Raw genomic sequence first — 23,782 nt, forward strand, 5'->3', positions numbered from 1 at the left:
AAATACTAACAATTGTATAAGTGAGACCACAGAGTATTTGCTCTTTCTCTGACACTTCATATAATGCCCTCAAGGTCCGTCCATGTTATCACAAATGGTGGGGTTCCTTTCCTTCTTAATAATATTTCATTATAAATACACATCACAACTTGCTTATCCATTTATCTGTCAATGAATGGTTAGGTTGTTTCCATTTAAATTTTATTATTAGCAAAAAAAAAAATATTGCCAATTGTTTTCCTTTAAATGCCATGTTTACAACATTCATTTACAAGAAAAATGTCTTCCCAATATTAAAATTATAATAGTCTTAATCTGTCTGTCAATCATCTAAGTAAAAATGGTGCTTCAAGAAAGGGTAGTTTGGTTGGAACTCCATCAGTTGCACAAGTTCTCTTCCTTCAGATAATCAGTGTACTTAATAATCTCCCACAAGTGCTTTATGTATACTCCAAATGTGTCATGAAGAATATTTTTTAAAAAGGTAGGTAATGAATGTTCCAGATCTAACAAAACTAATAATCTGTACTGCTTTTCAAGGACATTTTTAAAAGAAAATGGCTTTGAAAAAACTGCAACGTAGAAAAGAAAAAAAACTGCAGGGCAGCAAGGAATACCACCATTACTTTTACAGTTTGATGCCACTGCCTTGAACGGTGCTAAGGCCCAGCAGTGCTACCCACCACTGCTTTTGTACCACCAATGCAAGTGCCAACAGAGTGAAAAAGGCAAATAATATTTTAGCATTATTAAGAAAGCTTTCTCAACTTGTAAACACCTGGTACAAATATCAAGGGCCCCAGGGGTCCACAAACCAAACCTTGATGCATGCTCCTAAATAAATCCTAAATAATCCTAAATAAGAATTTTTTTTTCAATCACTACTGTTTTATTTTTTGAACCAACCTGAGTTTTTGCATAATGGGTACTAAACATCTGCTTATAAATGGTTTGGTTCCATTTATGTGATCTTTGGAGAAGGCAATGGCACCCCACTCCAGTACTCTTGCCTGGAAAATCCCATGGACGGCGGAGCCTGGTAGGCTGTAGTCCATGGGGTCGCTAAGAGTCGGACACGACTGAGCGACTTCATTTAAGATGGTTAATGCTTCCTTATATTTGACACAGTAATACTTACATGTGATATAAAATTTAAACAGTACAAAAGGGCATTCTGTGAAGAGTAAGTCTGTTTCTTATCAGAGAGATGAATAAGTGGCTCAGTTGTGTCTGACTCTTTGTGACCCCAGGGACTGCAGCCCACCTGTCTCCTTTGTCCATGGAATTTTCCAGGCAAGAATACTGGATTGGGTTGCCATTTCCTCTTCAAGGGAATCTTCCTGACCCAAGGATCAAATCCACATCTCCTGCGTCTCCTTCATTGGCAGGCAGATTCTTTACCATTGCACCACCTGGAAAGCCTAGACCCCAGTATTCCTCTCTGGAAGCAACTACTGCCAATACATTCTGGAGACTACCTTATTATCACATATAGAGCTACTTTATTTACTTTTTAGAAAAATTATTTAATCGCTGCATGGGCTTTTCTCTAGGTGCGGCAAGCGAGTGCTACTCTCTAGTTGCGGTGCTTGGGCTTCTCATTGCCGTGGCTTCTCTTGTTGTGGAGTATGGGCTCTAGAGCACATGGGCTTCAGTATTTGTGGCTCCTGGGCTCTACAGTACAGACTCAATAGTTGTGGCCTATGGGCTTAGTTGCTCTGCAGCATGTGAGATCTTCCCAGACCAGGGACTGAACCCATTATCTCCTGCATTGGCACGAGGATTCTTTGCCATTGAGCAACCAGGGAAGCTCCATTTCATTATCTTTTTTCTTAATATTTATTTTTATTCATTTACTTAGTTGGTGTGATGGGTCTTCGTCGCAGTACATTGGATCTTTGATCTTTGTTGTGGCATGAGGGATCTAGTTCCCTGACTGGGGACTGAACCCAGGCCCCTGCATTTGGAGCATGGAGTCACTGGACCACCAGGGAAGTCCCCCATTTCATTTACTTTTAAAGGCCTATGACATATATTTCCAAAATACCTTCTAGGAAGGTTGTATCAGTTTACCTCTCTAACCAACAATATGAAAATGTCTATTCACTTTTTCCCAAAAAAGATACTATTTAAAAAAAATTTTTTGTCTTTCTGTTAATTTGTATTTCTTTGAATTCTAATTATAATGAACAACTTTCCATTTTCTTAGTGGGTATTGTTTTCTTCTATTTTTGTGAACTACCTCTTTATGCCTTTGCCCATTTTCCTATTAGGGTACCTCTCTTTTTATTAATAATTTGTAAGAGTTTGTATGACAAAGATAGTGATCCTTTAACTGCTAAAAGTTAGTACTTTTGTCCAGTTTACAAATGTTTTATTTTTACTAAAATGTGATTATGTACACATAATGTCATAGCTGGTACAGTGTTTACAACCATGAGATCAGACCAATACTTTCAATTTAGAGATGAGGAAGCTTATCTAAAGTGGTGAAGTGACTTGCCAAGGGTTAGAAATTAGTGAAAAGGCTTAAATTAAGATCTAGACTTTCTGACTCTTTCCTGATGGATGCAAGGATGACACACCTGGATTCAAATGGATCCTGCTTCTCCAAAGGTCTTACTCTTTTCTTCGTCACTGCCAACTTAGTCAAGTCCACGTATTTTGTCTCTCCACTGCTGTAAGCAAACTCAAGAACGCTGTTCCATTCCCCCTGCACTCTGCATACAACAGTGTTGGTGATGTTGTGCTTTACTTCACCTGTAACCCTAGAAGCAGGCAGGAAAATAAAAAAAAAGCTTTAGTAAGTAATACTGTGCTTGTTTCTTAGGGATTTTAAAACCCCAAGAATGTACTTTGTGAATTCTGCTTAAAATAGTTACACAACTCGCTTCAATTTGTCAGTGCCAAAGTCAGGGTCTTTGTAAATCCATGATAGTTTCTAAGATAATTTTTTCAAATAATATTAACTTAATTTTAGAAAGAATACTGGGAATTAAACTAGACTTACCATAAATGATCACAAAGTATGATATTTTAATTTCTGCTACAAACAACTATTATAACATTAAAACTAAGTAGGAATATGAAAAATATTAACTTTTTTTTATTACAGTCAAAAATGTTAAAACACTAGGGGCAGGGTTAAAAAAAATGTTACAACACTATAGCTTATTCAACATTTTTTAAAAAAGAACTAGTCCTATTTATTTAAAAAATTAAAGTCCCTAGATTTCTCTGGTGGTGCAGTGGATAAAAATCTGCCTGCTGATGCAGGAGACATGGCTTCAGTCTCTGGCCCAGGAAGATCTCACATATCACAGAGTGACTAACCTTGCGCACCACAACTGCTAAAACCTATGGGCCCTAGAGCCTGTGCTCTGCAACAAGAGAAGACCCTGAAATGAGAAGACTATGCACTACAACGAAGAGTAGCCCCAACTTGTTGCAACTAGGAAAAAACCCACACAAAGCAATGAAGACCCAGTGCATCCAAAAATAAATCAATGAATAAATAATTTTTAAATTAAAAAAAAAGTTTAGAAAATTTGAAATTCTGAATACATAAATTCTGTATAAAATCACATAAGCTTAATTTTAAGTTAAATACAGAAACCAGATAATAAGAGATAGAAAAAATAAGATATATTAAAAATTTTATAATTCTCTTAAAAAGAGCACTGGCATACAAAAATTATTGCCAGCAACACAAAACTCTGAGAGTGCTCAAGCACTACTGTTGAAAGTTTAATGAAGGATTATCTGGCTGGTTTATCAACAGACAGATAGGATGCAGCTCAAATGAAGGTTGGAATAGAAAACAGGTCTAATTATTTTTAATGAAGTACTCTATGTTCACTGTTGGACACAAACAACAGGGTAAGACTAGACAAAGATTAAGAACTCAAAGAATAGTGAGCAAATATTAGGGTCTGGTCAGTGTACCAGGGATTATGGTTTATCTGGATTCAAAAGGGAATCCAAAGGACCCAAGCCCATGTTCAGGTGACAGCTCAGGAACCCGAAGTAGCATTTGTCAGATATAAGTCAAGGGCCTGGGAACCAGAAGGATATGTTGAATTTAAGGAATCCAAAGCTTTTAATCAGGAGAAGTGAATGGCCTACAAATTCAAAACTCAAGGCAGAGGTATAGGAGCCAATGGGCTATCTGGTGGCTCAGTCGTAAAGTACCTGCTTGCGGTGCATAAGACACTGGGTCGATCTCTGGGTCAGGAAGATCCCCTGGAGAAGGAAATGGCAACCCACTCCAGCATTGTCACCTGGTAAATCTCATGGAGAGGAGCCTGGCAGGCTCCATGGGGTTCATGGCGGGGCAAAAGGATGAGACCTGACTCAGTGACTAAACGTCAACAACATCAACAACAGCACAGGAGCCAATAAGCAAATGAACCAGATCTTAGAGATGAAGGTGTACTAGGGTTTAGAATCCAAGAGCAGACCAAACATCAAAAATCAAAAGTTAGAAAAAAATAAATACCTAGGCATAACTGTAGCTAATTAGACACAAAGATGGAGAAGGCACTGGCACCCCACTCCAGCATTCTTGCCTGGAAAATCCCATGGACGGAGGAGCCTGGTGGGCTACCATCTATGGGGTTGCTAAGAGTCGGACATGACTGAGCGACTTCACTTTCACTTTTCACTTTCATGCATTGGAGAAGGAAATGGCAACCCACTCCAGTGTTATTGCCTGGAGAATCCCAGGGACGGGGGAGCCTGGTGGGCTGCAGTCTATGGGGTTGCACAGAGTCGGATACGACTGAAGCGACTTAGCAGCAGCAGCAGCAGCAGCAGACACAAAGAACACTAAGTCTGCTAGATTACAGCAGAAGTGGGAACTCTGGGTTATAATTCAAAGCATATGAACTTAAATAACTATGCTGCTAAGGGGTTTTCCCTGATTTTTGTGACATCCATGTTTCTTCTCTGATCCTATCTGCCAACATTGTTTCCTTCCTTGAAAATGTATATCTAACCAAACAGGATATAAAGAAATGGCACTAAACACTTACCTCTTCCATCTTATAACCAGACACACTCAAAACTATATTCTGCAAACTTAGGGATAATAATCCATTTCTCACTTGATCTTTCTTTTATTGCCACAATCTCTCAAGTTATTACCTCTGTCACAAGCCTTTCCACTTGAGAAGTAACAAGCATGCTGGGTTACATGGAATTTTTGCTCCTTACTGCAGTTACATAGCAAGATCATCATGACAAGAAATGGGGCAGGGAACAAGAACTGCCCATGCTAGAGATAGGCCATGCATACACACGTGCTAAGTCGCTTCAGTTGTGCCCTACTCTGTGCAGCTCTATGGACGTCAGCCTGCCAGGCTCCTCTGTCCAGGGGATTCTCCAGGCAAGAATACTGGAGTGGGTTGCCATGCCCTCCTCCAGGGAATCTTCCCAACCCAGGGATTGAATCTGTCTCTTATGTCTCCTACACTGGCAGGTGGGTTCTTTATCACTAGCGCCAACTGGGAAGCCCATAGAATACTAGAAAATCACTGGATATATTAACTTGGCTTCATACAGGAAGCTTTTATTTAAAGACTGAAAGTTAAGATTTCAGCTTTGGGTTTTATTGATAGGTATATAAGAAACACCACATGAAAGATAATTATATTTTATGCAGAACAACTACAGGACACACTGTCCTATCACGTTACTTAATGCCACTACATGAGAATACTCATCCTTTTCCATCACCATGTTTATTATAATAACAGATGTTATTTTTAACTGTCTGTTATACATGAGTTTTTTCTAAAAGCCTTACAAATGCTTTCCAAAGATAGGGTCCTGAATTCTAATACTAGAATGTCTAAGCTTCTTGATATATTGAGTACCACTGTGAGTTTTCCAAATTTGCTGGCAACAGGACTGCAAACGGTCAGTTTTCATTCCAATCCCAAAGATGGGCAATGCCAAAGAATGTTCAAACTACAATACAATTGCGCTCATTTCACATGCCAGCAAAGTAACGCTCAAAATTCTTCAAGGCTTCAACAGTACATAAACAGAGAACTTCCAGATGTACACGCTGGATTTAGAAAAGGCAGCAGGACCAGAGATTAAATTGCCAACATCCTTTAGATCATAGAAAAAGCAAGTGAATTCAAAAGAAATCCTCTGCTTCATTTGACTACACTAAAGCCTCTGACAGCGTGGATCACAACAAACTGTGGAAAATTCTGAAAGAGATTCAAATACCAGACCACCTTACTTATCTCCTGAGAAACTTGTATGCAGGTCAAGAAGCAATAGTTAGAACCGGACATGGAACAACAGACTGGTTCCAAATTGGGAAAGGAATATGTCAAGGCTGTACACTGTCACTTTGCTTATGTAACTTATATACAGGGTACATCATGCAAAATACCAGGCTGGATGACTCACAAGCTGGAATCAAGATGGCCGGGAGAAATATCAACAACCTTAGATAGGCAGGTGATACCACTCTAATGGCAGAAAGCAAAGAAGAACTAAAAAGAGCCTCTTGATGAGGGTGAAAGAGTGAAGTGAAAAAAACTGGCTTAAAACTCAACATTCAAACAACTAAGATCATGGCATATGGTCCCAAAACTTCATGGCAAACAGATGGGGAAAAGTAGAAACAATGACAGATTTTATTTTCTTGGGCTCCAAAATCACTGTGGACTATGACTGCAGCCATGAAATTAAAAGACACTTGCTCCTTGGAAGAAAAGCTATGATAACCTAGATAGCGTATTAAAAAGCAGAGACCTCACTTTGCTGACAAAAGTCCACATATGGACTGTGTAGGTGTAGTCAAAGCTATGGTTTTTCTGTAGTCATGTATGGACGTGAGAGCTGGACCATAAAGAAGGCTGAATACCGAAGAATTGATGCTTTCAAACTGTGAGGCTGGAGAAGACTCTTTAGAATCCCTTGGACAGCAAGGAGATCAAACAAGTCAATCCTAACAGAAACCAACCCTGAGTATACACTGGAAGGACTGATGCTGAAGCTGAAGTTCCAATATTTTGGCCACCTGATGTGAAGAGCCAATTTGTTGGAAAAGACTCTGATGCTGGGAAAGACTGGGCAGGAGAAGGGTCAACAGAGGATGAGATGGTTAGATGGCATCACCAACTCAATGGACACAAGTTTGAGGAAACCCTGGGAGATAGAGAAGGACAGGAAAGCCTGGTGTGCTACAGTTCATGGGGTCATAAAGAGTCAGACATAACTTAGCAACTGAAAAACAAAAGCTTCTTGAAGGCAGATGTTGTTTTTTTTTTTTCTTTTCTATATCTTCAGTGTGCCACTTAGCAGTTAGCTGACACAATCTTAATGACATTATACCACTACGTATATTTTAAAATGGAAAATGGGATCAGGATATGGAAAAGGGCATGAGGAACAGTTAACTAGGCCTGTTTGGCTCCATCAGAGATAGCTGTGGAAAATGAGGGAGTAAGGAAAGGCAAGTGGAAGATAATATATTTATACCAAATGCAGACAGCAGATAATGTGTCTGCTTGATTGCAGATAGCAGTAAAAAACTAGGCTATGTCTGAGGAGGGAGGCATGGCTAATAAAGACACCAAAGAGAGCCTAAGTTAAAATATTCTGTAAAATCAAAGAAAAGATATCAAAATAGAGAAGCCTGTTTCTAATATTAATCTTTTAAATGCAAAATTAAGTGAAATCATTGGTTTTAAGTGAAATCTCAGTGGAAAAAATGAGGAAACTCTAGAGTCAACCAAAGTATACTTCCAGGTAACAAAAAGGCCTTGTGGACAGGTTAAAAGATACAAAAGGAGAAAAGAAGCCAACTTAAGTAAAATATTAAAAGAAATAAGATGGCAAATATAATGACTGGTCATTAACAAACCAAGGATATCTATCTAAAATTATTAGAAGTCTTCAAAAAGTCAAAGTATGAACACCAGGTATCAAAAGCCAATAAGGCTTTTGAAATTCTTGGTTTTGGATACTCCTTCCCTCTTAGGAACCCAGATGTCAAGATAAGAGAAGGTCCAATAATGTGGAAAGGCCACATGCAGTCCCCCTTGGATTACAGCCCCAGCTGAGGCCCTGGTCATCAGCCAGCTCTCCTGCTTCCCATGTGACTGAGCTGCTTTTGATACTCAGCTGGCTCAAGCCTGTAGGTAACTGAAGCCAAATCAAGGCCCAACTACAACCACATGAAAGATGCCATGTGAGAATCACCTAACTGAGCATAGCCAATCCACAAAACTATAAAGATAATAATAAATTGCTGTTTCAGCACTAAATTTTAGAGAGGTTTATTACAAGCCATAGATAACTAGGTCATCATCCAAACTTATCTTAGATATACTGGCTTCCCCTGTAACAGTCAGTTACTCCTTGAAGTCTGTCCATTCTGAATGCCTAACTGGTCTCCCAACTTTTAATGTCCCCCCACACACACCTAATCTAATCTTTATCTGCCACCAAATTGATTTTTATTGATGGGAAGCATACCACTTCCAGATACAACATTTCTCATATTGTATTCTTATAAAAAATGTATAACCTGAACCTAAAACAAAAGACAAACCCAAATTAAAGAGATGCATTTTATAAAACCGGCCTGTATTCTTCAAAAATGTCAATGTCATAAATGACAAAGAAAGGCTGAAGAAATATTGCCAATTAAATGAGACTAAAGGGATATAACAAGAAAATGTAATGCATGATCCTGGGTCAGGAGAGAATACATCCCTAATTATCAGGCCAATTTACAAAAATTTAATATGCATTATACATTAGATCGGAGAAGGCGATGGCACCCCACTCCAGTACTCTTGCCTGGAAAATCCCATGGACAGAAGATTTTCCATCCAGGCAGTAGGCTGCAGTCCATGGGGTCGCAAAGAGTTGGACACGACTGAGTGAGCGACTTCACTTTCACTTTTCACTTGCATGCATTGGAGAAGGAAATGGCAACCCACTCCAGTGTTCTTGCCTGGAGAATCCCAAGGACGGGGGAGCCTGATAGGCTGCTGTCTATGGAGTTGCACAGAGTCAGACACGACTGAAGCAACTTAGCAGCAGCAGCAGTAGCATATATTAGATAATAGTATCGTATCATTTTATATTTCCTGAATTTGACAACATTTGTGATTATGTTGGTTTCCCTGGTGGTTAGACAGTAAAGAATTTGCCTGCGATGCAGGATACTCAGGTTCAATCCCTGGGTTGTGAAGATCCCCTGGAGAACGGAATGGCTACCCAGTCCAGTACTCTTGTCCAGAATATCATGGACAGAGTAATTATGTAAGAGCATTTTCCTGTTCTTGGGAAATTCTGGCTGAAATACTTGGGGTAAAGTGTCACGATGTTTTTAACTCTCAAATGTTTCAGGAATAATAATAACAATAAAACAACAATGACAATAAAGTATGTGTGTATAAATATAGAGAGATTTTGATAAGGCTGTTGTAACAAAATGTTACCAACTGGAAATCTAGGCAAAGGGGACATGAGAATTTTTATAACTCTTCTGTGGGTTTGAAATGATTACAAAAGAAAAGATAAAAATAAGTAAAACAAACAAAATATATCATTAAATGTTTGAAAGTTTCATTGGCTCCCACTGCCTTCAGAATAAATATTGAATTTGTCAACAAAAATATCACTAAAGATAATAATGATAGGAATGTTAAATCATAAAAGGAAGGCTGAACATGCCCTATCTTTTAAAGTCCCTCTAACTTTTAAAATAGATTCTGTTATCAACAAAATTGTGGCTACAAAGTAGTTAAATAAATGAAACTATTTTTGTATAGAAGGGCTATGAAAATTACATACAGAGAAAAAAGGAACTATAAAATTAGCCACCTTTCCTCCCACTCGCCAACCTGAATCCTAATCCAGCTGATTTGCTCTCTGGAGCTGCCCTTGGAGATTCAGCCATTGGTGGGCATCAGGCTCGTCAGCACATCTCTACTTTGCTTGTTTACTGCCTGCTCCTAGCAGGGAATACTGAGTGAGACAGACAACAGCTGAGTTTTAAAAAATACAGACACAGGAAGTCAAAGGACATGATTATGGACTTCATCAGGAAGAGTGGGTATTGCTGAGCGTTAAGAGTTCACAGAACAGAGAAGTCTTATGATAAATAATAATGATTTCAAAAGAAGTCCAGTCATTATTTACTCAATATAGACATGGGAGAACTCACCCTGGAGAAAAATCTTTATTAGTCATTCATATGTTAAATGGCACAAGAGAAAACAAAGAAGAGGAAAATTATATGAAGACAAATGCTGTGAGGCAACTCTCTATAATCATTCACTCCTTAAACGACATCAAAGAGTCCATACCAAAAAAAAAAATATTAAAAAACCCTGTATGAATGAGATTTATGTGGGAAAGTCTTTCATCACTACTTGACTCAGGTAATACAAGATAATTTACACAATTTACAAATGTAGTAATTGTGTAAATGGCCAGTAAATGTAGACTTTAGCCAGAGCTCTACCTTAATTGACATCAGAGAACTCCGAGGAAGAAATGCTATTTTTGAAATCAATGTAGGAGACCCTTTAGCTGGAGCTCTGGCCTCAATGTACAGAAGACAATTCATATTGGGGAGTAATCCTATATACATAATGAATGGGAAGAAGTCTTCAACAGGAGACTCTTGATGAGTACCAGAGAATTCATAGAGCAGATACAAGTTCAATTAAATGAATGTGAGAAATTCTTTATTCACTGAGCAACACTTGTAAAACGTGAGAATTCACTGGAGAACAACACCTTGAATAGTATGAATAAAGGAAAGTCTTCAATAACTATTAAAAACCTTATAATATTAAAGATTTCTCCCTGGAGAAATTCTATACATACAGCCAATATGTAGGTGTAACTCTCAATTTATTAAACATGAAGAGAGTGCACAACAGGTGTTTTCAAACTTCTGAAAGGTTATCCTAGAGGAAAAAGGGAGTATCAATTGTACAAAGCTCCAAAAATATCAAATCCAAGGGCTCATACAGAAGTTAACCAGTAGCAGATCAAAACATCATTGGGAAAAGCTATAATTTGACAGGGTGGATAAGACTGTATCTTTAAGAAGAAAGAAACTCACACTTACTGTATTTCCCTCACACTATATACAAAAATAAACTCAAAATGATTTAAAGACCTAAAGCCATAAAACTTCTAGAGAAGAACATAGGAGAAACACTTTTTAGCATAACTTGTAGCAGTATTTTCTTGGATTAGTACAAGGAACAAAAGCAAAAATAAATGAATGGGAACTAATTAAATTTAAAAGCTTTTGCACAGCAAACAAAACCATCAACAAAATGAAAAGAAAAACTATGGAACGTGAGAAATATTTGAAAATGATTTGATCAATAAGGTATTGACACCATAACATTGCATAGCAATTAACCTCCAGTAAAAAGGGGGTGGGGGGTTAACATCCAAAATACACAAACACCTCATACAACTCAGTATCAAAAAAAACTCAAACAACCAATCAAAAAGTGGGCAAAAGACCTAAATAGACAGTTTTCCAAAGATGGCATACAGATGGCTAACATCAACATGAAAAGATGCTCAATACTGCTAACCATTAGAGAAATGCAAATCAAAAAACAGTAAGATATTACCTCACCCTTGTCAGAATCACTATCATATCAAAAAATCTCCAAGTATCCAAAGAAACACAAACAAAAAAACCCCAGAAGAATAACTAAGTGATGACGAGACAGGCAATCTACTGAAAAAAGAATTCAGAGTAAAGATAGTAAAGATGACTCAAGATCTCAGAAAAAGAAGAGAGGCACAGAATAAGAAGATAGAATTGTTTAACAGAGCTGGAAGATACGAAGGACAAACAGAGTTGAACAACATAATAACTGAAATGAAAAATACACTAGAAGAAATCAATAGCAGAATAAATGAGGCAGAAGCACAGATAAGTGAGCTGGAAGAAAGAGTAGTGGAAATCACTGATGCAGAACAGAATAAAGATAAAATAATGAAAAGAAATGAAGACAGTTTAAGAGACCTCTAGGACATTACATGCACCAACATCTGCATAATAGGGGTCCCAGAAGGACAAGGGTCCCAGAAGAGAATAGGGCTTCCCTAGTGGTTCAGATGGTAAAGAATTCCCCTGTAATTCAGGAGACCTGGGTTCGATCCCTGGGTTGGGAAGATCCCCTGGAGGAGGGCATGGTAATCCACTCCAGTATTCTTGCCTGGAGAATCCCCAGGGACAGAGGAGCCTGGTGGGGTCACAAAGAGTGGGATATGACAGTGACTAAACACAGCACAGCACAGAAGGAGAAGAGAGAGAAAAGGCCTGAGAAAATACTTGAAGAGATTACAGAAAACTTCCCTAATATGGGAAAGGAAATAACGACCCAAGTCCAGGAAACACAGAGTCCCATACAGGATAAACCCAAGGAGGAACACACTGAGATACATATTCATCAAACTGACAAAAATTAAAGACAAAGAGAAAATATGAAAAGCAACAAATAACACTCAAGGGAATCTCAGTATGGTTATCAGCTAATTTTTTCCAGTAGAAGCTTTGCAAGCTAGGATATATTGTACCTCTGCAGGCTCAATATATTAAAGTGATGAGAAGGAAAAACCTATACCCAAGAAAACTCTACCTAGCAAGGCTCTTGTTCAGAGCTTTACAGAAAAACAAAGGCTAAGAGAATTCAGCACCACCCAATCAGCTTTACAATAATTGCTGAAGGAACTTCTCTAGGCAGAAAAGGCCACAACTAGAAACAAAAAAAGATTATGAATGGGAAAGTGAAAGTAAAAGTCGTTCAGTGGTGTCCAATACTTTGCGACCCCATGGACTATACAGTCCATGGATTCTCCAGGCTAGAATACTGGAGTGGGTAGCCGTTCCCTTCTCCAAGAGATCTTCCCAACCCAGGGATCGAACCTAGGTCTCCCACATTGCAGGTGGATTCTTTACCAGCTGAGCCACCAGGGAAGTTATGAATGGGAAAGCTCACCAGTAAACATAAAGCAAAGGCAGGAAATCATCGACAAAATGTGAACCATAATAATACCTTCTCTGAGGATAAAGGACAACTATTTTGATAATCTCCAGTGGTTCTGTTTGAGTGATTTTTTTTTTTAATTCTGTGCTTCAGTATTTTGAAATTCGTATTTTTTAAGGCCCATTCAATGCCTGGGAGTCAATAAATCTTTCCACTTCTAAGACTGTTCAGTACTAGCTGTCTGGTAAAGACGTAAAATAGCTATACACACTGAAAGTTTCATACATAACTGAAGCTAGTGCATTCTGGTATAACCATGTAAGAAAACTTTTTGCAATAATAAAGTCAAATTTTCATTCCCTATGACCCAACAATTCCACTCCTAGATATCTATCAAACATAAATTCATGCATTCACCAATGTTCTAGAAACACTATTTGAAATGGCCCAAAATCGACGTACATACTTTTATATGTTATTCTTTAATACAAACTGTAAAGAAAACTATCCCTACTTTAGAATAATCAGAATAGACATCAAAAGCTAAAACAAGGGGTATTCTTTTGAGGATCCTGTTAGAAAACTTGTCTTCATGTAGTTGGGTGATCTGGACAAGTGCTAAAGAGACCAACAAACCATTAAGGAGTATAATAACTGGCCCATTCCTAGGTGGAATCAGAACAAAGCCATTATTCAGTACTGGTGCCTGAAGATATTGACTTCCGTCATTGTGCTTCTTGAATTATTCTTTATAGATTAGTAGATATATTTTCTTCCTAATCTGTAGCAATATTACCTCTACTGAAGTCTCGGTCCAAATCTGAATCACTTTAAAAGCAGAAACTGGACCAGAAACAACGTACCATTTGTTAGGAGTTCTAGTTTATTAGAGTAGAAAGATCTGTCACTATTTTTAAAATCAGATCATAATTTCCAGAATTCCTTCAAAGATGAAATATATTAAAAAAATAAACATGAAAGAAATCCAACTTCATTTCACAAAAAACAAAGCAGAAAATGAATGAGTTATAATACAAGATTAAACTGATAAGAGCCAGGTATCACTAAAATATTCTTACCGGTGCAGTTTGCCACCATAAAACGGCTTCGTATGAAATGTGATGCTGGCTGAGTACCCAGTTTTTGCACAGTTGACGTTGACTTTGCCACCCAGTTCTACCCAAGGAACAGTTAAAATTGACCGGGCATATGCACAAGGCAGAGAAAACGTATACTCTTCTCCATGCTCCAGTAGACTGAGAATACCTGAATGTGAAAACATGAAGGTAGATAGTATGTTTAAAAAACAAACAAACAAACAAAAAAAACAAACAAAAATAAGATAGCTATGAAAAATCCATATTAGGATTTTCTTCTGCCTGGTAAAGGAACATCATAATTTTGCTTAATTTTCTTTTTGCTTTGGATGAAATTGGATTCATTTACAATTACATTTGACAACAATTCATGGTAACAGTTAATCAAGGTTACTTTCATAATGACCTTATTATCCCTTTGGGTTCATGGAACAAAACTCCCTCTAATGCTCCTAAAAATAAAATAAAACTTCAAGTCAGAATTTAAGTCCATGCTAGACTGTATCATCCTAAGATCTGATCTTTAGCTAGTACTAATAACTTTTAAAGTAGTTTTTAGAACAACTAAATATCTAACATAACATAGAACTTAATCTCAAACAACATGGGGGGAGTTCGTCATTTTATTCTATGCATATTAAGATAGAAAAAAGTTATTTTATGATATAAACTAATGTCATCATAGTAATTTTGCTTGCCAAATTCTGAAATATTTAAGGCAAAGCTACAAGAGTTAGAAATGGCAGTTTTCAAACAATATTCTAATGGGGCTTGTTCCATATTAAATGATAGTATATTAAAAGATGACTTTAAAAAACATATATGAAAGAGAGTTACAGGGAAAAAAGGGAATTACATTAATGAATAATCAATCTATCACAGATGATTAAGAGACATTGAGAAGACTTGAGCTAATTACATTACTAACCTAAGCTCATTACCTAGTTCACCATCAAAATAAACACTGAACTGGATATGTACTGCTAGTTTGAACTCTGAGGATATCTCTCTCTTAATAAATGCTCATGAAGTACTGTGTTCTTAATGTTCACAAAAAAGGGCAAAAATTATATTTTCATATAGTCAAATTTTTAGGACAAATAGATTGAATTCTAAAGCAGTCTACTTTACATAAAGCAACAGCAACTATTTTTTGTAGTAGTTTTCACACAGGGCAATAATAAATTGAGCCACATGAAAAGAAACATGGTTTTGTATATATTTATATATAATGGGAGCTGTCAGAGACATATATATATTTGGTTATTCAAGTATTTGATAATAATTTGATTAATTCTAAGTTGGAAAGGAAATCATGTTTCTTTCTAAAAACATTTGGCCTTATAAATTGGATTCAGGATCTTTTATTTCTAGGAATATAGTTAACAAAAGTTAACATTCATTATGGAATTTAAGGTCCAAGAAATATGTAATTATTGAAAAGGAAAATAAGACTAGCTAGGATAACTGAAATTCAAAGAATCCTAAAATCTCATTTATCTAATAATTAAACACATTTTCCTCCTACTTTAAAAGAAAAACAGCTGCTAACAGGAGCAAAATAAATTGTGAGAAGTTCCATTCTCTGATTTAATTTACCTTCTGTTGAAGGTGTCAATGGTAATTTAATTTTAAAAAGACAAATCTATGAATATACAACCAGCACTTAAATAATAATAAAAAAATATCAATACCACCTTCTCATTTAACACATGAGTAAGCTATTAATGCTTTTCCTCATTTCTTGAGGTATTTCCTTTCTTAGAGTGGGAGAAGCCACCAGATACTATCTGTCTCATGAACTGGTAAGAGTAACTGGCCTTGGGGAGAGTGTGCCAAAGAATGAGGGTCTTAATCTGACTATGCCTTAATTTCTATGATTCTGGACACATTCCATCACTACCAGACTTCAGGTTTTTCATCTCTAAAATAAGTAAACTGCTTTGTGAAGAGCCTAAGGTTAATGTGATAGACCTTATAACGGAGTTAGCCAACTCTTTTTTTTTTTTTAATACAATATCTTACTATGTTATAAAAAATTTGATTAGTTTGAAACATTACTTGGAAACTGACTCATAGCACAACAGGTGTTAAAGATGAGGAATGCTTGTAAGGGGAATAAAATATTTTCTTCAGGGCTAAAAAAACACAATCTCAAAATGTTAGGGTCACAGGCTTAACTACACCATGCTTATATTTAAAACAAATTTTCTCATGCATAGGAGTGTTCCTTTGACATTAAAATAGCAGAGTTTTTTTCTTCCATTATATTTTCATTAACTCTGCAATGATTTCTGTGGAGACTTGTCTGTTGTTGTTAATCTGTTTTTTGTATTCTTAGCCAAAAAACACAGAACTTCTTTTAATTGTTAAAAGAAATTAAAAGAAAACAATTCCTTTTAAAAACAATTTCTTTTAATTGTTATAATCATTTGTGCTGGAATAGATTTAAAGTTTGGCAGTATATTTTAAAATATTTTATTAATATTTCCTATGATATATAAAAGATACAGACATAGATTTACCTAGAAAATATTTCTTGAGTGCTATTTATAATAAAAACATGTTTTATGTTTTTAAAGCATTATCAATAACTTGAGAAAATATTCACCGCAAAAAAGGAGGACACAACTACATAGAGAGAATCCTAATTTTATAAAACTGAAAGTATGAACACACACACATAGAAAAAATACAAAATACTAGCTATATTTATTTATCTCTGAATGAAGGAATTAGACATACTTTTTCACCTTGACACTTTTCTAAGTTTACTAAATTTTCTATAATAAAAATAATTTACATTTAAAATCAGGAAAAAAATTGCAAAAGAAATTTTTATTTGTTGATAGATTCACCCTCTCCCCTCTACCAACATTCTAAAACATACTAGGAATTGGGGGAAAAAGTAGTACACATACAGTTCAAATTTACAATTAATATTTATCTAGCTTCCCCCAATTTAAGGCTATAGTTTGATGTGAAAAATTGGAGAATAATTTTTTCTACTTACCTTCCCCAACCATTGTCACGCCTATTGACATGCCTAAGAATTTGCTCTTAGTCCAGACATGTGCATTTACACATATCTTCCTCTCTGCACATTCAGCATAAAATCCTGAGACTGGAGGATGATGGGAAACCTGCTCGGCAACAAATCTGACTGTGTAACAGTCTGAACCCATCTGGTTCAAAGCCTCCTCTGATGGAGGTACATGATTTGTGATGGCCTGGGTAGAAGAGCTGTTAATGACACTGGATGCTACCTCGCTTTTGGGCATCCTCCAGGAACAGTGAAACGTTTCTCCAATGATAGGATTGTATGGTTTCTTAGCAATGGCTCCTTTACGGCCTTCGTGAAATGAAGTAAGGTAGTACTCAACAAAACGAATCATCCTGTCCTCAGCTGTAGCTCCATTAGTGATGGCTATAAATAGGTCTGGATGAGACATAAAGTCTGCATACATTTCCAACAAGGATCGCTTCTCTAAGATAAATGTAGGAAGCACCACCTAAAACAACAATAACAACAACAAATCAACCAAAGAGGGAAGTACAAAAAAACAGTAATAAATACTTTCAGAGAATTGAGATGATAATATACACATGAAACAAGAATGCTTTCTGAAAAAGAAAATTCAGAAAAAATTAAAATATGATAGGAAAAATTAAAATTCAAGAGAATGGTTAGAAGATAAAGGTGAGGACCTTCCTAGTCTGGTCCTCTATTCTCCTATGAGATTTTTGCTTCTTTCAAGTCTGTTTCTTTATTTTGGTCTTTATATTCCTAATTAGAGGTCTTCTCAAAGACCTGATACATCTGTAGAGAATGATTCTTATTTCCCTGAAAATATTTCATTCTAGATGGGTATTAAAAGCAGAGTCACAAAAGACAAGTAATTTGTGTCAGTAAAAAATAAGTGTGTTATACTTTGAGGAAATCAAAATTGAAAAAGACACACGTACTCCAATGTACACTGCAACACTATTTACAAGAGCTAGGACATGGAAGCAACCTAGATGTCTATCAACAGATGAACAGATAAATAAGTTGTGGTACATATATGCAATGGAATATTACTCAGCCATAAAAAGGGATGCATTTGAGTCTGTTCTAATGAGGTAGACGAACCCAGAGCTTATTATACAGAGTGAAGTAAGTCAGAAAGACAAACATGGTATATTAATGCATATACAGGGAATATAGAAAGATGGTGCTGATGAACCTATTCACTGGGCAGCAGTGGATATGCAGACATAAAGAAGAGACTTACGGACATAGAATGGAAGAAGAGGGTGGGACTAATGGAGAGAGTAGCAAGGAAACATATATACTACCATATGTAAAATAGATAAGTCAATGGGAATTTGCTGTAGGTAACAATCTAGAGCAGAGAAGGCAATGGCACCCCACTCCAGTACTCTTGCCTGGAAAATCTCATGGACGGAGGGGCCTGGTGGGCTGCAGTCCATGGGGTCACTAGGAGTCGGACACGACTAAGCAACTTCACTTTATTTTTTCACTCTCCTGCATTGGAGAAGGAAATGGCAACCCACTCCAGCGTTCTTGCCTGGAGAATCCTAGGGACGAGGGAGCCTGGTGGGCTGCAGTCTATGGGGTCGCACAGAGTCGGACATGACTGAAGCGACTTAGCAGCAGCAGCAGCAGCGACAATCTAGAGGGGTGGGATGGGGAGGGAGGTGGGAAGAAGGTTCAAGAGGGAGGGAACATTATGTGTACCTATGATTGATTCATATTAATGTATGGCAGGAACAAGCTCATTGTTATGAATCAATTATTCTTCAATTAAAAATAAATTTAAAAATATAAGCATGCTTAAAAGGAAATAGCCTTTCCAAATGGTTAAGGTCAAACAATCAATTCAGCACTTGAAGAGGGTCAACTAAAAAAAAAAAAAAACAACCACTTCAAATTCCTAGATTGGATAAAAGTATCATAAGGGGAAAGACATAAGGGAAGAGAATGGTAATTTACATTTAATTTTAACCTCAAGAAGACTAATTCTAAGAAAAGACCTTTTGATACTTAAAGCCAGGTAAATAGTAGGAAGATTAAACATTTTATTTAAAGCAGAATTGGAGAAGCACTGAAATTGGTTCAACTCTGTGACAAAACAATCTGGCAACATTTTTTCAAGAGCCTGAAGATTTCATATCCATTTAGCCTAATAATGATTCTTTGAAGAATCTAGTCTTAGGAAGTAAGAAACCTGAAAATAAAATTAAAACAGTCTATGTTTTTAACTCTGTACTGTGCTTAGTCAGTTCAGCTGTGTCCAGTTCTTTGCAACCCCGTGGACTGTAGCCCACCAGATTCCTCGATCTATGGGGACTGTCCAGGCAAGAATACTGGAATGGGTTTGCAGAAGAGCTATGCCCTTCTCCAGGAGATCTTCCCAGCCCAGGGATCGAACTGAGGTCTCCCGCATTGCAAGCGGATTCTTAACTAGCTGAGCCACAGGGATGCCCCAGAATACTCTGGGTCTAGTTAAGTGATATGATAAAAGGGTACAAAGTAACCCTCTATAAATTAAATGATTGATATTAAGACAATTTCCCACCTAGCCCTCTTCTCCTCCCTGACTCCTACTTGCTTTACCTACCTAAGCAAGAAGTTAGAAGAATTTTCTTCTAGGGGAACTTGACTAACCATAGAGGAAAAATCTAATGATACTAACATCAGGTTCCCCAACAAATTCAGATTACTCAATGTTGAAAAGCACAGGTTCCACTCACATGTTCAAAACTTAAAATCAGGTTTTTAGTTCCTCTATACTTAAACATGAGTGGAAATCCAAGAAACATCAGATCTCTAAGAATACCTCTCCTAAGAAATATAAAGAAAATATACAGCCAAGATTGTACTCACTATTCACTTTCCTCTAAGTAACACTGTTACAGGGTACATATATAGGTGGTAAAACTATAAATGAAAGTAGGGGGATGATTAACACAAAAGACAAGTTAAGTTGTTACATCCAGGAGAAAACAGAGGACTACAGCTGGAAGGGGCACTCAGAGAGCTTCCAAGATCTGGCAATGTTCTGTAACTTAATCAGAGGTGAGTACACAGGTATTTGTTTTACCATTGTTTTCTGAACTGTTTCTATGCACTCTAAGCCATGTACTTCTATATGTACAATACACTTCACAAAGAAAAGATATTAACTGAAAAAAATGGAAACGTTATAAAATTGGATATAAAATATAATTATATAAAGAAAAACTGAAAAGAAATCACAAAAAGTAACATTTGTGTTGTTAGGATGGTAGAATTATAGATTTTTTCCTTTCATTTTTCAAAAACTTTCTTTGAAAAGTTTATACTAAATTCATGACACTATTTTTTTTTTTCATGACACTATTTTTAAAAGAACAAAATAATGGAGGAAATGGCTATTACTTATTCACAATATGCAAGTAAGGACCTTCTTTGTTGCTGTAGTCACAGTACCTAGAACAGTGTCTGGAATATAAGGTGGCCTGACATCACTTCATGGGAAATAGATGGGGAAACAGTGTCAGACTTTATTTTTTTGGGCTCCAAAATCACTGCAGATGGTGACTGCAGCCATGAAAGTAAAAGATGCTTACTCCTTGGAAGGAAAGTTATGACCAACCTAGATAGCATATTGAAAAGCAGAGACATTACTTTGCCAACAAAGGTCTGTCTAGTTAAGGCTATGGATTTTCCAGTGGTCATGTAGGGATGTGACAGTTGGACTGTGAAGAAAGCTGAGCGCCAAAGAATTGATGCTTTTGAACAAGAGGAGAAGACTCTTGAGAGTCCCTTGGACTGCAAGGAGATCCAACCAGTCCATCCTAAAGGAGATTGGTCCTGGGTGTTCATTGGAAGGATTGATGCTAAAGCTGAAACTCCAATACTTTGGCCACCTCATGCGAAAAGTTGACTCACTGGAAAAGACCCTGATGCTGGGAGGGATTGGGGGCAGGAGGAGAAGGGGACGACAGAGGATGAGATGGTTGGATGGCATCACCAACTTGATGGACATGAGTTTGGGTAAACTCCAGGAGTTGGTGATGGACAGGGAGGCCTGGTGTACTGTGATTCATGGGGTTGCAAAGAGTCGGACACGACTGAGCGACTGAACTGAACTGAACTGAATACCTCATAAACCCCAACATTGTTCTTATGACTTACAAACCTACATTTACTAGAAGACAGTAAACACCACAATAACCAAATAAACTCTATACCTACTGCTCATTTTAACCAATTTTAAAGCTAGTGTTTTCTGAACCACTAATACAAAAATATTTCTAGAATAAAAATGATACTCAGTTGAAATACTAAGATTAGATGAAAGATGAATTGTTAGATGGCTTTCTTTATTCCTAAAATATCTGCTTCTTAGTAGGTTATTAACTTAACCAACTTACAAACTTTCTTATAATTACTGTAAATATAAGTAGAGAAATATGTTTTTTGATTTTGAAATACTTCAAAGTGAATGTTAAAAGCAAAATGTTTTTAAGTTACATTTTCAGGTAAGTAATTCACTGGAATCAAACAATCTTTTAATTTATACTTTTGTTACCTCACAGGCATTGAAAACCTCAATTCGAAATATACATCCTGAAGTCAATTTTGAAATTCCAAACTAATGCAAAGTAGCATTAGTAGTGATTCAAAATATATAATTCTACAGTAAGTAATGTCTAACATACATAGGTTTTGAACCTCATTGACTTTCTAAATCAACGTCATGGATTAATTGTTAAAACAAATAAAGGCACACTCATCAGATAAACTGGGAATGGAGAAGATGGGCCTAAAATTAAAAATTATACATCAGTGCTTCTCAAACTTTAATGTATATATACATATTTATTGAAACACAGATTCTGTTTCTCTAACTGTGAGATTGGGGCTGAGATTATACATTTCTAACAAGTTCTCAGGTGATGGTGATGATACTGACTTTCAGATTTTTTTTCTCCTTTCAGTTCTAAGGCATAACTGACAAATAAAATCATAAGTTATTTAAAGTGTACCTTGTAGTGATTTGATATACACATATATAGTTAAAGGGGGCTTCCCTGGTAGCTCAGCTGGTAAAGAATTCACCTGCAATGCAGGAGATCCTGGTTCGATTCCTGGGTCAGGAAGTTCCCCTGGAGAAGGGATAGGCTACCTACTCCAGTATTCTTGGGCTTCCCTGGTGGCTCACATGGTAGGAATCCACCTGCAATGTGGGAGACCTGGGTTCAGTCCCTGGTTAAGAAGATCCCCTGGAGGAGGGCATGGCAACCCACTCTAGTATTCTTGCCTGGTGAATCCCCATGGACAGAGGAGCCTGGAAGGCTACAGTCCATACGGTCACAGAGAGTCGGACACAACTGAGCAACTAAGCACAGCACACAGTAAAAGGACTTCCACCGTCAAATTAATTCATGCCACATTTTTAAAGTAGCAAGCCTTCAGACCAGGGGTGTGCAAACTGTGGCCTTCAGGTCAAATCTGGCCTCCTGTTTGTGTAATAGTTTTGTGTGGAAATACACTCATTCCAATCTAACATATTGGGTTGGCCAAAAGGTTTGTTCTGTAAGGTGTTACGGACTCCCCTGGTGGCTCAGATGGTAAAGCGTCTGTCTACAATGCAGGAGACCCGGGTTCGATCCCTGGGTTGGGAAGATCCGCTGGAGAAGGAAATGGCAATCCACTCCAGTACTATTGCCTGGAAAATCCCATGGACAGAGGAGCCTGGTAGGCTACAGTCCATGGGGTCCCAAAGAGTTGGACACGACTGAGAGACTTCACTTGCTTACTTGCTTGCCTGTAAGGTATTACACGGAAAAACCCAAATGAACCTTTTGGTTAACCCAGTATTATCCTGGCTGCTTTTACAAAGGCTGAGTTGAATACTGCTGATCCTTAAACAATATGGGTTTGAAACGCAGGTCTACTCATACATGGATTTTTTTTCCCAATAAACATACAAAATATACATGTAGAACATCATGTGCAAGACTTGTACTGAGGTGGATAGTCCACCTTTACATAGGCTTAAGGTGAGTAATACATAATATAAAATGAATATGTTAGTTTTATTACTGTTTCATAACTTTGCTTTCAAAGAATTATATTACCATAACTATCATACCTCTCTCATAAGGCAAGAAACTGTGTATTATCACAGGTATGTGGGATTTTTAAAAATTGAACAATGTTTCCTATATTATATCATGAATATGACTGTAATACTGCACGTCACAAAAATCTTATAACAATATTCATTAGTATATAGGCTAGGCTACCATGAAGCCTAGGATACCATAAAACAATCATGTTGCTGCTTCATCATTATCAATGCATAAATTATTATACCTGTAAATAAACATGAATATTTTTCATGTTCTTTTCATTTTTAATGTCTAGTATTAGTAATACATATAAACAAAAGTTGTGCTGAGTATTTTTGTTACTGGTAAGGCTTCCAGTAAATAAATTAGTAGCTAAGTTTTGAAGGATTTCAAAAATTATATGTGGATTTTCAACTGCATGAGGGCCTAGTGTCCCTAACCCCTACACTGTTCAAGAATCAACTACAGCTACCTCAGAGATCTATGCCCACATAGCTAAAAACATCTACTATCTGATACTTTACAGAAAATGTTTGCTGACCTCTGTTACAG

The 23,782-nt window shown here is 36.9% G+C and overlaps 1 protein-coding gene across 2 annotated transcripts in view; it reads right to left on the minus strand.

Annotated features, from left to right (window-relative positions):
- The window catches only part of OSBPL11 (oxysterol binding protein like 11), a 91,893-nt gene that overhangs the window by 12,669 nt on the left and 55,442 nt on the right, over positions 1-23,782 (minus strand). For both annotated transcript variants that reach the window (XM_059885711.1, NM_001193008.1), the window contains 3 exons: positions 17,118-17,616; positions 14,087-14,273; positions 2,586-2,768 (listed from right to left, as the gene is read on the minus strand). In XM_059885711.1, coding sequence (XP_059741694.1) covers positions 2,586-2,768; positions 14,087-14,273; positions 17,118-17,616 — 869 coding nt within the window. The remainder of the gene's footprint in view (positions 1-2,585; positions 2,769-14,086; positions 14,274-17,117; positions 17,617-23,782) is intronic.

The sequence above is a fragment of the Bos taurus genome, chromosome 1 (genome assembly GCF_002263795.3).
Source record: "Bos taurus isolate L1 Dominette 01449 registration number 42190680 breed Hereford chromosome 1, ARS-UCD2.0, whole genome shotgun sequence".
In the NCBI taxonomy this organism is placed as follows: Eukaryota; Metazoa; Chordata; class Mammalia; order Artiodactyla; family Bovidae; genus Bos; species Bos taurus.